The 18643-nt window shown below is 40.6% G+C and overlaps 1 protein-coding gene across 6 annotated transcripts in view; it reads left to right on the top strand.

The window, feature by feature from the left end:
* The window catches only part of HS6ST2 (heparan sulfate 6-O-sulfotransferase 2), a 320588-nt gene that overhangs the window by 227670 nt on the left and 74275 nt on the right, over window positions 1–18643 (top strand). For 4 of the 6 annotated variants that reach the window (XM_035289076.3, XM_002763275.6, XM_035289077.3 and 1 more), the window contains exon 3: window positions 8861–8893. The exons of the other annotated variants lie outside the window; for them this stretch is intronic. In XM_035289076.3, coding sequence (XP_035144967.1) covers window positions 8861–8893 — 33 coding nt within the window. The remainder of the gene's footprint in view (window positions 1–8860; window positions 8894–18643) is intronic. 6 annotated transcript variants of the gene reach the window in all.

The raw sequence follows: 18643 nt of genomic DNA, 5'->3' as shown, positions 1-18643 counted from the left end.
CATCACCTGGTTTGTGCCCTTTTAGGCATTATTTATCACAAAGAAGTCACAGTTTTGTTGAGAAAAATGAAACTTAACAGGTTTGAAGTGACGAATGAAAAGCAGGAGAGCTGGGATTTGAACAGAGTTCCATCAACTCTTGTGCTTGTGTTCACTCCACTCTAGCACATGGCCTCTTACCAGACCCACCATTCACTCTTTATTTGGGGCTGGCTGGAAGGAAGTTTCAAACCAAATCTAGTGGTTCCCACCATGCTTTGACTTCAGCAGAGACCTAAGCTCCTTTTGCTGAAAGCAGGTGACATATGTCCAGATGGACCACTTCATGTGTATCCATTGTCCGATCCTGTTAGTAACTTGACTGAACATTCCCTAAGAACGATCTTGATCCTTATTTTAGCACTAGCCAAATCATGACTTGTTAGGGAGCTTTTCGTTCTCTGTGTCTTAAATATGCAAAAATATGAATGGAGCAGTTATATCTCATGTTGGCAGCTTGCCATCCTTAGTGTGTGTCAGCATAAAATATTTGGATTCAATAGAGTAGCAGCCTCATGCGAAGCTGACTGTGTAAAAGGTACAATGGAAACCTTCCTTCTGATTTGAAACAGTGCTGAAATAGCATCATTTGTGGACCTTCCAGACCCAAAGATCTGAAACATGGAAATAAAATGGGATAAAATAACTCTCAGCCCACATATTCATATTTATCTTGTAAACAAAACTTTTCCAGGCTTTTGTTAACAGAAAGCAAGCCCTGTTACACCCAGAAAATTTCTAAGGGATTCCTTATTGGTTCTTTACTTCCTTTTAATCAAAAATACTGTATGTATATGATCAAATAGAAATGCATCACTGGAACTTACCATACAAATACAGATTCCTGCATTTGGGGGAACTCCAACACACATATGAAAATCATTGTCAAGTTTCAGTTGATGAAGTCAGCCTGTGCCTATGCACATTTTTTTTTTTATATAACTCAACTAGCTCCCTTGCATCATGAGTGGAAAGGCTTCTCAGATGGGAAAACAAGCCAGGTTTTCTCTTATGGCCTTCAATTTTGTTTTTCTTTGTTTGTTCAATGGCAAAACCTCCCTTTCACTGCCTTCTAAAAGACTAAATTGTCAAATAGGTACTGTGGAAATGCTTTCAGAAACAATGTATCCAGCCATAGCCAAGGACAAGTTACAAACAAACCCATTTCCCACGAAAACAAGAATCCTTCAGTGTCTAGATTGATAATTAGATCAGCGCTAGAGGGCACTCTTATGATGCCAAAATGGGAAATCTTTACTAAAAATCTGCTGGGCAGGGGTGGGAGAAAGGAGAAAGGAGAAGAGGAGGGGGCAGTTTCTGTAAGGATTGTAGACAACAGAAAAACAGCTTAGACAAGACATGTTCAACCAATAATTGACTGGCTCGCAACAGATAAAACACTATTTGGAAAGGGCTGTTTGGCAATCTTACCTATCAGGTTCACTTGGTTTCCAAAGTGCCGTTGGAGCTTTGGCAATACAGGGCCGGGGTATAAGGCATTATTTCTCAAAATGAAAGAAATATAAGAATCTCTGATTGTTACCATGTGATGTAGTAAAAGCACATTTAGGCAGAAAACAAAATGTGGAGAGAAGCAGAGGAGAATGTGTTTACAACTTAACAGCTACTGGAAAAGAAGAATTTCAACTCCTTGGGGTCTTTTATGGTTGTTTCCCAATCTTTTGCAGCCGTTGCTTTGTGAGTTGTTGTGAAGGGTTGCGTGATTGAGTCTGGGAGAGCAGGTGCTTGCTTGTCTGCTGCCCCTAGGCAAGCTCTGATGGACACAGGGTGGATGATGTGCTGTCAAGCAACGGGACAAATGGACAAGTCCATTTTCATCTCTGCCACTGATGTGCTCTGTGATCTGTGGCAAGTCCCTGCCCTCTCAAGGTCTCAGGGTCAGGGAAGAGTTGGGTGACACTTGAGGTCTCTAAAAGATCACTAGAAGACATATCCCTGAGTTTATGCTAGATGATTGCAGGAATAACTTTTGTTTCGTTATGTTTTTAGAAACAGTGTTGCTCTGTTGCCCAGGCTGCAGTGCTGTGGTGCGATCATGGCTTACTGCAGTCTCAAACTCCTGGGTTCAAGTGCTCCTCCTGCCTCAGCCTCCAGAGTAGCTGGGACCACAGGTACATGACACCATGCGCAGCTATTTTTTATATTTCTTGTAGAGACAGGGGTCTCACTATGTTACTCAGGCTGGTCTTGAACTCTTGGGCTCAAGAGTTCCTCCCACCTTGGCCTCTCAAAATGTTGAGAATACAGGCATGAGCCACCATGCCCAGCCAGAACTTACCATATCAGTTATTTATAGCAGCCACTTGAGTTCTGAATCGAACGAGATATGGTAGACACCTTGGGGTAGAAGGTGCTCTATGCTGTTAATAAAATAGTACCAAAAGGATTTACCAGTCCAGAGGGGCTTATTCGTCTGTATTAGTCATTGCTTTAGGTTTATGGCTCAGTCTAAATATAACCTCAAAGAGTTACCACACTCAGCCATCAGTAGGTCCCCTCAAACTGGCTCATTATGTCCAACTTAGGCATGACCCCTCTCTCGTGTGCTGGGCAGCAGCCAGAATCTCAGGCATGCTCATGTGTCCTTCCCTGAGGAGTCAATATGGGGCAGGGGCTTTGGCCACCTGATGGGAAGAGTGGCACACTGAAGACAGACTTATCTACTCTGACTTTGGCTCCAGGATTTGTTAGAGAACTGCATGAGTGTTTCTAAGTCTCTGCTTATAAGAACCTAGGCTGTTTTTCATAGGAATGTTTCTGATTGAGTCAAATTCATTATAAAGGCTTAGAATGTTATTTGGCTGGACGTGGTGGCTCACGCCTGTAATCCCAACACTTTGGGAGGCCGAGGCGGGTGGATCACTTGAGGTCAGGAGTTCGAGACCAGCCTGGCCAAAATGGCGAAATCCTGTCTCTACTAAAAATACAAAAAAATTAGCCAGGTGTGGTGGCAGGCACCTGTGGTCCCAGTTATTCAGGAGTGTGAGACAGGAGAATTGTTTGAGCCTGGGGTGTTTATGGATTATGTCATTTAAGGTGGTACAATGGAGAGATATGGGGACACATCCCTATCAAAAATAGGTTCTTTTTAAATGTCATAGGACTGGAGATCGAACCAATACAGGATCATTCCTCTGGGTCTAGAAGCTCTGAAGTCTTAAGATGCTCTTACCCAAAAGGAAGAATCAGGTTGGAATTCTTGTCAGCTGGCAGGGAATGAAAGGATGGAGGGTGAGTCTGGAAAGCATGTTTAGTATCTTGGGGAAGGGCAGACACTGTGAAAAGAGCAGTCAAGACAGCCTCAGGGGACTTCACAGCTGTGCCAACGGCTGTTCCTTGGGAGGTTAAAACAAACACTCGAAGAATAAATATTTGAAGGCGGGCGGATCATGAGGTCAGGAGATGGAGACCATCCTGGCCAACATGGTGAAACCCCATCTCTAGTAAAATACAAAAAAATTAGCCAGGCATGGTGGTGGGCACCTGTAGTCACAGCTACTTGGGAGGCTGAGGCAGGAGAATTGCTTGAACCCAGGAGGTGGAGATGGCAGTGAGCCAAGATAATGCCACTTCACTCCAGCCTAGGCAACAGAGCGAGACTCCATCGCAAAAAAAAAAAAAAAAAAAAAATACATATCTGAAAGAATATTCCGAGTTCCAGTATTCTCAGGCCAACCATAAGGAGCTCCTTCTCACGAGGTATGTGTGATTTCCGGTGGTCTTGGCATTGAACCAGGAGGAATGAAGAGCGGTCAAACAGTAGAACACAGATGTGGGGGATAGCCCTCTCCCATATCAGTGATGTAGTTACTTTCCACGTGGCCTTTACATGCACTTGTCTGAGCTTTTGAAAATTGGTTCTTTTCCCAGGAAACAAAATGGCTCAGCAATAGGGGGCTGGGAGCTGTGTGACAGGCCTGCCACAGACTCACTATGCCTCTGGAGACAATTCTCTGATTGGTATTCCTCCCTAGGTGAAAATAATCATGCCTAAAAACGTATTATTTTATGATGACTGTGGACCTCACAGTCTGCTACACAATTTACATGCAAGATCACATCTAATCCTCCCAAGTATTTTAGAAGCTACATTTCTAGACTGAAACACATGGGCCTACCTACCCAGTTTGTTTCCTGTTGGTTTCTGCTCTGATAGGGCTGTCTTTTCTTCTGATTGGTCAGGGTTGATACCATACCTGTTGTTAAAGACGGTGATTGTCATTACCAGTGTAGGCACTATACTTCTCCCCATTTTGTTTTTTGATGGTGTTTTGTTTTGTTTTGTTTTTGAGCCGAGTCTTGCCCTGTCACCCAGGCTGGAGTGCAGTGGTGTGATGTCTGCTGACTGCAACCTCCGCCTCCCAGGTTCAAGTCATTCTCCTGCCTCATCCTCCTGAGTAGCTGGGATTACAGGCACCTGCCACCGTGCCAAGCTGATTTTTGTTTTTTTAGTAGAGGCGAGGTTTCACCATGTTGGCCAGCTAGTCTCAAACTCCTGACCTTAAGTGATCCGCCTCTCAGCCTCCCAAAGTGCTGAGATTACAGGCGTGAGCCACCATGCCCTGACTTGTCCCCATTTTGTAGGTGAGGAAATCAGAACTGAGAGATTAAGGTGCCTTGGCAGTGTCATGCAGTTGGTAAGTGAAAGAGCATTAGGACCAGAATCCGTTCTGTGTGACTACTGGATTTATTGGTCCCATACCACCTCTCAGGACTATGCGTAAGCAAAAGGCTGAGGCCAAGCATTTTAACACTTTGCAAGTAAAAAAGACCAGTAGCTTGTTTTGCTTAGGACCTTAAGAAACACCCAGGCCCTTTGTATGTCTTCTCCGTTCACCTCTACCAGTTTGAACGAGAGTCCTCAGCCTGAGACTTTGGGGGAAGGGAACCATACCCCTTCCCATTTAGGGAAATAAAATTTAGCGTGTATTAATAGAAGACATTTTTCACTAAGATATACTGTATTTGGCCTTTAGAGATCAAATGAGGAAGGTGGCTTGAGATACAAAAGCGGGTTTCTGAGCAGAAACAGAGTAGGTAAGACCAGAATGATGGTGGAAGGGCATCCTACATGGGAGAACGCGGAATTCTAGAACACATCAGCTCTTGGTGTGGCAGTCAGATAGAGGGTGAGCACACCAGTTCAGTGTTAGAAACTGGAGAGGTTGAATGGGCCATTTGCTTGGCAGCTCTGGAACAGTGGTAGGCAGTTATTTCTCAGAGTGCTGCCGATTTGCAATCTGACCCAAATAGTGCTGGTGTGGGTTTCTTAACTTCCCTTCTATCTAACGAACTGTGTGGCTGTGGAGGTCTCTGCTAATGAACAGCCATCCGATATCCCAGGCTTCTGGCAGATGAAGAATCTGCATGAGCAGAAAGAGCCCTTGACTGAGAATCGTTCATCTGCTGCTATTCCCATTACTCCAGAGAAATGTGGAGGGTGGTGGTGGTGCAGGAGGGTCAATTGTTCATCGTTTTTCTCAATTAAGTTTCTTTGTATAATTTTTCCATCATAAAGAATCAGCCACTCTCTGTTTCAAATTAACAAAGCTGTTTTTCTGGACAGAATAACGTTGAGCCTTATTTCAATCTGGCCAGTATTATTTTGGACATACTCTCATTTGCTCATAGAAGGCTATATTCTGGGCTCTTTGAATTACTAATAGCATGTCGTACTGAGAAAATGATTAGAGACAGGCGTACTTCTAAGTAACGTGGCGCCCAAATTCGAGGGCAAGCTATTAGAGAATGAAAGAATATTGGAACTGGAGGAATTTTAGAACCCATCTTGTCAAGCTCCTTCATGTCAAACAGCTCCCTGGAAGAGTGGAGAAGAGAATTTGCCCAAGATCAAATGAGTCATTCGTAAAACCTGGGTTAAAAACCAGGGATTCTGATTCTCAGCCAAGGGCTCATGGATTTTTACCTCATCCTGGTTTTTCCAGGTCTTAATTTCAAACCTTAGTACAAAAGTGAATTGTTTCACTTTCATTTCTGAAGCCCTAAGCACCTGCCCTGAGAATGTAAATGCCAAGCATAGGTGTCATGGTCTGAGGCTCCTGATTAGGATGAATCCCCATCTGGAGTTTTTGGATTCCCGAGTCTCCCCGCTATTCCCATTACTACAGCGCTATATATGTGTTCCCTTCATTTTCATCTTTTGTTTTCCTGCTGATTGGATACTTAGGCAGTTGCCTAAGTACCATTTGAGTGACATTTAGTCACATCTTCTGGAACCTGGCTCAGAGGAAGGTTATTCCCATGGCATTTTCTCCAGCCAGTGTCGGGTCATGGGCATGATAACCAGCTCCTTTGTCCATCCAGTGCTGCTGGTTTCCCAGGATGTGGCTTGCTGAGGGCTGATGCATCCCATCTTAGAGTGTGAGGTGGGCTAGCTGTTACAGAACATGACAGCAACAAATAAGAAAGACTCTGTTGGGATGTGGGACTACAGCATTATGAAACTGCCACTTACAGGTTTCCTGTTTTACAGTATTTTAAGGTGCAAGCACGTGGCATTCTCTGGGCAGCAAATGGCCCAGCTGAAAAGAAACCTGATTTACAGTCTGTTAGGAAGGCTTTCCACAAGGAGAAATTATGAATTTATAACGTCCCTTCCAACCCAAAAGAGAATTCTCTTTAATGCAAATGTTTAATCTGATGCCATAGAGTATGTTCTCTATACGTAAACAAAGGCATGAATAAAACAGGGAGAAACTCTTTCCTAGAATTGACGACATAACAGTACATTTCTGTAGAAACTTTTCCAAGCAGAAGGCCTAACAATATTCCACAAAATTGTAAACTCTTTAGAGTCCGGGATTTTTGTCTGTTTTATTCACTACTGTATCCTCAGCACCTCTAACCATGCTGGCAAATAATAGATAATAAATATTTTTCACTGAAACATCATGATTAAACGGGCTTTTAAAAGGATTCTATTTAAGAATTCTCCCAAAGAGAGTGTGTGTTCATATACATAAAATGAGTTCTTAAAATTAATTCATTTTCTTTTAATTAATGTGTGTCTTTTTTTTTTTTTTTTTTTTTTACCTTTTCCGTATGAACTTTGGCTCACTTCCGATGACTGGCCACACTTTTGATTGATGCACCTGTAACATCTTCATGGATTGTCACTCAATACTCCACATCTACCCATCTGCACTCCCAGGTAAGACAAATGAGCTTCCAAAGCCTTCTAACTTCAATCACTGGGCAAACTTTATAAGGCAGTCAAGAAGTTTACCTAGAAATACAAAAAAAATCTCGAGAGACAATAATAGTTCCTTGATTAAAGTTAAATTTGATCCCGTTCCCATATAAATCAATTATCTATACACTTACATTATTTGAGAATTTCTATTACTACAGTGAAATGAAAATAATGGCTTTGGAAACTGCTGCATACTTAACTTTGGAATTTTCTGATCCTAGGAATCAATATATGGCTTTATGTTTTCCTCTTGAAAATATTTTCTTGGTTTTTTTTTTGTATTTTCACCCAAAGTTATGTTTCTTTTGTTCACAAGGCCAAGTGCTGTGGAAGGGTTCATAACCTCTCTTCACTGTGTAGGGACTCTAAACCATGGGGTAGGTCAGTACATTGTAGATCACTTCTTTCTTGCAACGGGAGTTGAAGATGAGCACATTGGGCTCTTGGGTGGTAAGTACATAACTGGAGTGTCTTGTCTAGCAGATTTGATTTTAGGGCTCACCAAGTAGATCGCTTTTGTTTCTTGTGACATTTGCTTCCCCAGCAGTCTTAGCAGCTCAGAAACAGGGAAAGGGAGCTTAACCACACCAGAGACTGATAATAAAAGAGCTGTATATTGCTTCTCAAATGATGATGCAAAGGCTCTGCTGCTAGCCATGCTATTAAAAGTCTGTCTTAACTCATTTCTAAGGCCTGCAAAACATATTTGCTGTAAAGAAACATTTCTCCCAAGAAAATGCACAGGCTATATAGCTCACTTTGGGCATAAAAGAAGCGTTGCTACGTTGTAAAATTCCTTATTCTGGTGTAATAAAAAACAAAAAGCTAACTGAGCCCATTTGAACCCTCAAATTAGCAGCTGACCTGTGTATAACTTCACAGTCTCTGCCTGCTAATAATCTCAGAAATTCACACGGTGGAATGAGTGTTTTGTGACCCTTAACATATATAATATAGAAACAGCTAAGCGTGTTTTTTGAATGGAGAGACGTTGCTTACATTGATGGATGCCTTGTGTTCGGGTGGAAGGGACTACAGAGATGATTTATCTATCACTTTACGTGTGCTTTGAATTTTCATCTTTTTAAAGAGCATCAGTAAAGTCTAATTGTTCTTTTCTTTTCCTTTTGTTATTTGTGTTTCATATATTCTTGATAATATGAAAAATCCCTGCCAATTCCTCTTAGGACCTCTCAGTCAGGCATTTCCATTTCAGTGATGCCACAGGGTTGGGTTTGGTTTGGGTTGTTTTATTGGATTTTTTTTAACCTAGATTCCCATTGCTCTCTGTGAAGGGTAATGGAATTAGCATGAGTGAGTGGTAGATCCATCATTCCCACCCCACAGCCCTCCAGGGGTTTGACTCTCAGTGCAGCCTTGTCCCTTTTAGCCTTCTGATTGGGAATCTCCCCATTACTTGAGAGAAGCCAGTAGGGAGCAAAGTGGAGACGCCATCTATGAGCTGTTTCCCTGAGGTTTCGGAAGCTGGAGAAATATGCTATTAAAGCAAAACGGAAAACTTTTATTATTTTAACTCCTCTCCTACCAAGCTCTTGCTAGCGACTGGTTTTACTGTTCCTTTAACAGGTGGAGGATTTTTCAGAATCTAGATGCAGCAAGGTAAGTAACGATGTATTTTTAGTTTGACTGAACCCAAGTAAGCTAGAATAAAGAGACTCTACAGTTTCCTGTCGGTTTAATTTCAGTACGACAAATAGTTAAGTTTTTGGCTTGGACAAATTCTTTCCAGGGCTCTTTTTTTTTCAGTTTAAAACAGCTGAAACTACCCAGCTTGGAGTCAGTTCTGAAGGCTGACTTAGTTCAGAAGTGGGATGAATGTTCAGGACGCCCACCCTAGGCAGGTGTGCAGTAGGTCATTAGCTCTTTTTCCTCTTTTTGCTGAAATAGGACGACATAGAGTGTGTTATTAAGAAGATTCCAACCATTGGCAAAGTGTTCTTTACAGTGCTTCAGGCATGTCTGCCTGTCCCTAGGCTGGACTGTGATTTAGAGAACAAGTAGGTCAGCATTTCCTTGAAGGGAAATCAATTATTTGAAAATATCAGGGCTTTTAACATATGTAAATATGTAGACTTGCATATTTACAAGTAATCCCATAGGCCGGGAGCCTTTATGACATGAACCCTGCAGGAGAGCAAATCTAATCAAACACAAGAAAGTTCCTCTCTGTGGGGAAGAGGGACACTGAGAATGCTCCCGGATGATGCCACTGCAGGCAACAACTGTTGCTAAGACCTGTACCATCGTATGGCCACCAGAGCCAGAGAGGTTAGCAAGACCATAAGCCATATTAGAAATGTGTGCTCTAGTCACTTGGCACACTGTTTTCTAAGTTCTTGATGCTCACCAGTACTGATTTTGGCTTTTTGTAGGCTTAATGGCTCCAGAAATATTTACCAATGCCTCTGCTTTTTATTCCTGCCCACCTACAATCCCTGTGCTCCTTGGTCAAATAGGTTAGCAAGAGCAAAGACTGTAGCTCTGGCTTTCCTCCACAAGGACAGACTCCCATTAAAATAGACTACATGAGCCATTTTGGGGATGCCCAGTTTTCCTTTTTGTAACTGGGCTTCCATACTCCCATTAGGCCTCAGTGGATTTACTTGACAGCTGAGAATAGTAAATTTAGGGTTTAATTTTGTAGTCAGATTATAATTTATTGAGGTAAATGGCACAGACACACATCGACACCTAATCACACAATACTAGTATGGAAGAACATTTAAAGATCATAGATTGAGTGTGACATGGAGGCAAAGCACCAAGTTCTGTTACTAATGAGGTTACTTTTACCAAGCACTAGCTCCACTCTGAGCCTTAATTTCCTCACCTGTAAAATAAAATGGAGTGGATAACCTTGAAGACAATGGTCAATAGCATAGGGACCACTATCCCTACAATAGCTTTACTGGGGAAGTCTTAAGAATTTCGTTCTCTTTTTACTTTAAAGTTACTAGATGATAGCACCATCTCTTTAAACAATTTTGCTGTATAAGAAAGCAAATCCGGACACACTCTTTATTTTTATTATGGTGTTGCTTAGTTGGACCAGATATTATCGTCAGAGCAACTAATACCTGGTCTTAACGAGAGGAAAAAAACAGGAGTACAGATGGTGAGATAGGAAAGAAATGGTTTTGGTAAATATCTATGGGGCCCTTTTTTGAATTCCGATAAGCTGAATCATGTATGAAAACTATTTGCAAGACTAGCATATTTTTCAACCACTAGTAAAATAGTAAAGCAAACATTTTTCTTTTGCTAATCCCCATTGCATATCCAGTTTCATAAACGTACAAGATTGTGATTATCTCTGCCTCATTATTAACAATTCGCATAAGCACTTGCTATTTCTTAGTTATCTGAATAGATTTTTGTAATCCAGAGAAAGAAGGGAACAATCAATGAAGCCATCCCAAATGCCCAGTATTATTGCTACACACACATGCACAATTAACAGCGATACTAATTGCTTCAGACCAGAACCGCATTTGTTTTTCTACAGACGGCAAAACAGTAGCAGCCAGAGTGCTTGTCAATCTCTCTCTCTTTTTCCTATAGCCAGCTGTATCATAGGGTCTGCAGTTGACTGTAAACAAATTATTTGGTTCGATTTTCAGTGTATCATCTTGTGATGGAGTTTCCAAGTTTCTGTTTCAGTTAGCAATCAATGCCTTGAACAGCCAGACTTATTTTTATATTTTAATAATAGGCCTCTATAAATTTAGTGAATAAAAGGATGCTGACATGTCAATCAGTTCTGCTGCTGCATTTACATTCTACTTCGTATTGCATGTCTTTAAAATTGTTGGCATTAGACCTGCATACAAGAATCATAGAAAGTCCGGGCTGGATGGGGAGTTTTAAGATCATCCTGTCACACGCCCTTCTTTTTCAGATGAGTATGATTGTCAGTAATTTGAATTTAATAACAACCACCAAATCAATAATGCCACATGTTTTTTGTACCTTTCAAACTTTGGGAACTATTATAGTAAGTTTGAATGATACCTGGTTGTTTGCGAGTCATATAGCTTTAACTTATTTTTCAAATAGCTGAATCAGAATTTTAAAAATATGCCCTCATAAGGCTTACCTAAACATAGCCATAATATTGATGGTATATGTATGAAAATAGATGTTCTATGCAAAGCACCTGGCAATGAGACACTCAACCAATATCAGCTGTCTTTCCTTCATGCATAGATTACCTAATTAACATTAGCATAGTGGAAACATTACATCAGTGACTGACAGTCTGGGCATTTAGAGTCAAACTGACATCAGGTCTAATCCTGGCACTGTACTTTGTAGCTGTGTGACCTTGGGTAATTTAGTTCATCTTTATCAGCTTCAGGTAGTTTTCTCACATGTGAAATGTAGCCACTATATAGGCTTGTTTTGAGGATTAAAATGAGATCATGCATATCAAGTGCTGGCACATAGTAAACAGTCTATAATGATGGTTATTACCATTGCTGTCTGGCATACCCAGTGGCAGCCTCACTCAATAGTACATTTAATCTTATAGTGACTTGGGATACTTACACATACACCTGTACACATTCACATTTGGGCACATAAGTTTGTAAGATTTGCATCAGAAAGACTGCTTTCCCAAAGGTTATCTGTGACTACCATGTTTCACAATTCAATGGCCTCTTCCCTGGTCTCAGTCTTCTTGACCTCTTTGGAGATTCTGGCACTTTTACACATATTCTCTTGCTTGAAAGGGTTTACTACATTCCTTAGGTTTCCGTTGTTGGGAACTCTTTTCCATCCGTGTACAGTGTACAGACACACACACACACACACACACACACACACACACATACACACATACATACCCACATCTTCTTGCTCCCTCCTGCCCCTTTAAATAGAGAATTCCCAAGGTCCTGTCATTGATCTGCTTCTCTTCTCTTGCTATGTTTTCTCCCTAGGTAATTTCATCTCCTCACATAGCTTCACCTTTAACCTCTACACTAATGATTCCCAAATTGACCTCTCCAATCCTTAATTCATTCCAGAGCTCCAGGCTAACTCCAATTTCCAATTGCCTGCTGAGAATCTCCAGGGCAGGATGTCCTAGGAGACTGAAAGGGTAGTCTGGCTTTTGTCATCCTTCTCAGGAATGCAGATGGAGGAATCTAGCTTCAGAGGTATTAAGGGTTGAAAACGAGGCACAAGTGTGGAGCATTAGTCTGAGCAGAAGTAAAAGTGGCCTAAGTTAGCAAAGTGCTTCAAACTGAACTTTCCAGACAAGGCATAACAGATAAACTGTGAATTTCTGTTATTAGGCACTGGAAATGTCAATTGGCAGTTGAAACTTAAAAAGGTTTATATTTTCTAGGCATAAGGGAACAGCTTTCTAAAATGGAAATTGAGTTCAGTTTTTAGGTGCTGGAAGATTGACATGTTTGGAAGAAGTGTTAATTAAAATCATCTTTCTTTTTTTTTTTTTGACGAGTTTTTTTTTTTTTTCCACTCCTGTCGCCCAGACTGGAATGTAATGCTGTGATCTCAGTTCACTGCAACCTCCACCTCCCGGTTTCAAACAATTCTCCTGCCTCAGCCTCCCAAGTAACTGGGAGTACAGGCTTGTGCCACTACACCTGGCTAATTTTGTGTTTTTAGTAGAGACAGGGTTTCAGCATTTGGTCAGGCTTGTCTTGAACTCCTGAACTCAGGTAATTCACCCACTTTGGCCTCCCAAAGTGCTGGGATTACCAGTGTGAGCCAGCACACCCAGCCAAAATCATCTTTCTCGGGACACTTATTATGGTTAATCTTGTTTCAGTGTTTTAAGAAATGCACATGCCAAGGGGAAAGATGATGTACTCAAATGATGAGCAGGTGGGAATTTTGTGAGAGCACATGTGTGCATAGACACATACACATATGCTGGGTCAGGTGTGCCTGAGATTTTGAATATGTGCAAATAACTCTATCAGTGGCAGATAGATTTTTTTTATTTCATTTATTCTGCAAATATTTACAGAACATACCAGGCTCTCTGTGGAGCAACACAGCTGTGAATATAAAACATATAGGGTCTCCGTCCTTAAGTGTCTAATACATTTTTCTTTTGTTATATGCAGGTCCATTGACAATTTAATTTAGTTTAAAAATATATGCAACATGTCACAAATTGTTCAATGGCCATAATCTTGCTGACAATCTTAATGACCAAAGAGGAACTTAAGGGAAATAAGACAGTGCTAATGTGGGAAAAGAATGTACATAAATCTGAATTAGAAATTGATTACTTCCTTTAAATTTAGTAGATACGGAATTGCTTTGGGGTTTACATGTTAAGTTGGTTTGCCAGTGTTTCAGGCAAGGGTAAGAATGGTTATGTCTAACCCTAAAACTTAATTAGAGCAAAGGAATAAAGTCTTGGTTAATGTGTATACTATTATCAGGAGAATTTGTTGTAAATGAGTTATTTCTACAGAAACTATAGGCACAGGGATGATGATATCTTTAGCACAGAGGACAATATTCCTTTTCCAGAAGAATGGTCCCATCCTCTACCTTCCCAAAATTCAGTACAGTCACTCCTGTTTGAGCTACTCCCATATGACATATTTGAAGAACATTTTTTCCACCGAGTGGGAATCATCTACTTCTGAGTTCCTTGCCTTCACGGTTGCACCTCATCCTCCCCTTCAGAAATTCGGCATGTGCCTTTGCAAGTCTCAATTCCAAGTGTTCTTGGTCTCAGCTGTCAGTTTCAAAGTCTCCTACATGGTCACTCTCAGGTCCCAAGGATCCCTCACTGCATCAGTAAACCAAGAGATCTACTTGGATACCCAGTGCTCCTGTCAGAGCTATGTAGATGGCAGCCACCCTCTGTTCTACTATGCTAGCTTCTCCTTCAGCTCTCTCACGGCACAAAACCTCTCATTTTAATGATGTGCATATTGGCTGATGCTTTTAATTCCCTGAATGAGTTAGAGACATTCTCTTATTCTCACAGGAGGTAAGAATGATAAAAACATCCTTGAATTTAAGGTATCAAATGTCTTTATTCTCATAGTTTCCATCAGTCGTAATCTCACTTCTCTTTCCTTTCTTAGATTTATTCATTCAACATGAATCTGTTGAGCATTTACTATGATACAGGCACTGTTTGAGACATGGGGGACAATACGACAGGCAAGGTTTTTGCTCTTGTGTTTCTTAAAATCTGTGTGTGTTGGAGGGAAATTGAAAACAAACAAGTATACAAGGTAATGAATAAGATTATCATAGAGAGTGATGAGTACCAAGAAGCAATCAAAACACTTTGGACAGAGAATTGTCACATGGGCGGAGAGTGATCAGAGGAGGCCTCCCTGAGGAGGTGAATTTTGCTCTTTGCTTTTGTTGGTTTTGTACAGGCTTCAGTGACACTTTGGGTCGTTTGGTTTCCTCTATTTCATCGGTATGCATTCTCGTTTTGTTGCTTCTTGCCCCTCTACTATTAGGACCACCTCCCTTCAGCTGGTCCCGAAGAGTAAGCCAATGAAGCCTCCTGTCAAATTTCTGTTCCACACTTTTCTTGTCCTTGTCAGTATTAGAATTCAGCATGTTCACTCTCTTCCCTGTTATAGAATATAAATGGATGCTAATCCTTTAGGGATATTTTACTTGATCACTCAATGCATTTTGTTACTCAAGGCAAACTACCTGTTGAAAGAAAAATGCGAGTATCAATGTTAGTAATGGCTCTGATCCTAGAGATTCTCTTTAGTTCGAAAATGGTACAATTAGTTGTTTTCAGAGACAGGACCAAAATCTCTTTCCAACATGGTGTTTAATTTTGTGAAGTGGACATGCAGGAACATTTTCCAGTGTATCAGAACTGCTTAGGGTAAGCATACATTTTCCAGCAAAAGCCAGCTTTACAATTCTTGTAAATGTCGTGAGAACTCAAAACATTGTGTCTTCTTTTAACCTCTGCCAGCTATAGCAGCAATTCAGCACAGCAGATTCAATTGCCACCTTCTTAAATGTGAATATTTGAAAGTTCATTGACTTTTCAGTGTGACCACAGGGAATCTTCAAAAAAATAAACAGCCAAACACCACTAAAATGCTTGCTGGTTTCAAAATGTTATGGTATAGGTGTTGCCTGCTAGTGAGTTAGGTGCCAAAAAAAGCATGTTACCTCTTAGAAGGCCACTTGGATTCTTCCAGCCATCATTTCGTTGTCTTCTTCAGTGCCTAGTTAAAGCCCCAGGTAGGAACTGAGGTAGTAGTTACAAAGTTTGCCTTCCCTAACTCCCACCATACCTTCCCTCTGGTCTGATTGACCTTTATGGGAGAAGACAGGGAAGCAGGAGTGGTGGGTTTGGAGAAGGTGCACCAGAATATTGCCAGTATCCCAAGTACCCTTGCATCTCCCTTCTTTAAAACTTCTGTGGTGTCACTTACTATTCCACTTATTACTCAGATACTTGGCTGTGTTGTAAACACAAGAATCAACTCTATGGCTAGATTTTAGGAAAGCAGTTTTTAAAAATCCAGACAAAAGCCGAGCATGATTCTGTGGTAAAGGAATCTGCAGGAGAAGAGGAGCCAAGGGGGGTTGGAAACTCCAAGAAATACAACTCTGATTTACAGTTGTATCAGAGCATCCTGACATGGATAAAGAGTGGGGCATAGACAAAGAAGTGAGGAAGGCACACAGCACAGGGAGTCCTTGAATGATTGTAATTGAAAAGGCTGTTATTTTCTGCAGGTCAGAAATTAGGTGCCCATCAAGACAATGACTTATCTAAGCGCATGCAGCTAATTAGTGGCAGATGCAAGAGAAGAATGCAGGTCAACTGAATCCTATCCAGTATCTTGATTTGTAATTAACTAAACTCGCAGATTTTTTGGCTTGCTTTTGCTTTTTAATTCTTAGCACTACATTTGTTGCCAGCACTTGTAATTCATTATGCTCAAAGAACTTTATCAACAAACGTGGAAAAAATCCCTTAGAAACAGATAAGAAGGAATTTTGTTTTCGAGGGTTTGGGGCCAGCTGACATATAGTACAGGGTCGCATAGAGGTGAGAGTGGCTGGATTGGAAATAAAACCTAAAACTCAAGATTTAGCTTAAAATAAAATTAGGAAAGAGAGGATTGTGGCTATAGACTGGGCATCCATGTTTAAAGTACACATCATCTCTTTATGGCTCATTCTTAATGACAGCTGTAGCCCATTCTCCATCTGCAGATTTAAATGTCTTTTGCTTAGGGTTATCAGTACTTCAGATATTTTTCCAGGCATATTTGTGGCCTTCTCCTTGTCTTTCTATTTTGCTATTCTTTATGGTTTTTATCTGTAATGTTTTCCATTAGTTTGGACTCACTGCCTTGTCAGGGCACCTGTGGCACATGTATAAGTGAGATTTTATGTGCTCATAAAATGGAGAACACTATTTAACAAGTTAGAAACTATTAGATTATTTCTGTTCCTCTTTCAGAGTTGAAATATTTTCTTTTGGCCAATGGCTCTTCTCCAAAATCTTAAAATTGCACCTCAGAAAAAAATGATGGTCACTGTGCTACTATAAGCCTTCCTGCCCCTTTACTTTCACTGACTTACCATCCAGTGGGCTCTACTGATTTTCCAGACAGCTCAATCTTGCCTCATCAGCCAGGCACTTGAATTACAAGGGAGCTTCATCCAGGTTTTGTGTGGTTTCAGAACTTTTCCGCTTTTCTAATTTGGGCAATGGGTATGGTACAAACCGTCTGTAAATGTCATTTAGAGGTGCATTGGTCTTTCTTCTCATGGATTCTATAATTCTAACTTGACTTCTGCTCACTGTAGGGCACAGTTTGGCTTCTCTTTCCTGGGAGCTCTTATTCGTCAGGAGACCTAAAAGAAGGCTGCTTATGTACAGTGCTGGAATGTCAGAGTCATCCTAAACTGGCATAAATGGGCCTTTAATAGCCGTTACTGATTGTTTCTGTATTGACATGTAAATGCACATGAGGTTATATGAGACTGTGCATAGTCTTTCTCCACTTTTTTCATATGAACTGATTAGACAATGTCCAAGATGATGCATGAGGCAAAGTGTTTCTTAAGTTTACTGCTGCTTGTTTGCCTGAAAAGGAATAACAACTACAGGGAAGAAGTGAACACTGTGTGATGCTTTAGGCAGGCGCAGTTTTCTGACTCACACCTTTTAGACAGTACCCCACTTTCTGAACCCGTGCAGGGGAAAGTGATCACTGTGATATTCTTTTGCTCAAATAACCTCTCCTGACTTACTAATAGAGGTTTTCTGAAATTTGTAAGAGATGAAATAGAGAATCTCAAAGAATGAATTAGTTGTAAGTATAATTTCAGGCATCTTATATGAGAAAATGAAATGGGATAGGAGCTTTTTGATAAAGAGTCTCATGTTGAAGAGTCATGTGATTTAATACTCAGTGATCATGAAATCACATGTAAAGCAATCTACCAGGAGAGTCCTGAAAGCCTCATTTATTCCTCTTTATAGGAACAGATTCAGTATCTCCTTTACAATGCTAGCAAAATATGTATAAATAAAACAAAAGTCTTGGGGCAGATTTTAAATTTAACCCACAGGAACTGTAATTTAATATCAGTACCTGAATATTTCCCTTTCTAATTGGAGTCAAAGTGGGTGGGGGTGGGGGAGAGGCCCTTAGCTTTCTGTCCTACAACAATCTCAAGCACACAATCTCTAATTTCCCTTTCTCATGCAGGAGGTATTCTCTGTATTGGTGATGGGTACTTTTGTTCACTATGTTTCATGGCCTACAATCATTGGTCATTTGGCTTTGGGTCATTCTGAGACTGAGGGAAAACAGTGTCCTTCAATAGATTTGGGAAAACAACAAGGGACCTGTTAACTTGGTGATTATCCAGTACTGTGATTAAAGATGTACTATTATATTAATTAATTAATTCAATCAGTACATATATGCTTATTGAGCACTTACCATAATTCAGCACTATTCTTAGTGCTAGAGATATGACAATTGAATAAGACAAGTAAAGTTCCGGCTCTCAGGGAGCTCATATTGTAGTGGTGGATGTAGATAATTTCAAGGAAGCAAGTCAACTAAACATGTCCATATTGGATGAATGTTACGAAAGAGATAAGTGGAGTGCTAGATAGGGGATGTGTAACCTTTGGAATAACTTCAGTGTGGGGGCAAACTTATCCTTTGTGGATGGATTTGATTTTTAGAAACATCAAAAATGATATGGAGCCAGGTATTAAAAATATATAGTGGAAGATCAAATTGATTCATAATGGTTTTGGCCCCGAATGAGGGTATATATGTAATTACTGTAATATTTTCGAGTGTCAGTAAAAATACATACTACACT

This window comes from Callithrix jacchus, chromosome X, assembly GCF_049354715.1.
Source record: "Callithrix jacchus isolate 240 chromosome X, calJac240_pri, whole genome shotgun sequence".
Lineage (NCBI taxonomy): Eukaryota > Metazoa > Chordata > Mammalia > Primates > Cebidae > Callithrix > Callithrix jacchus.
This window is presented reverse-complemented; position numbering and strand designations above follow the sequence as displayed.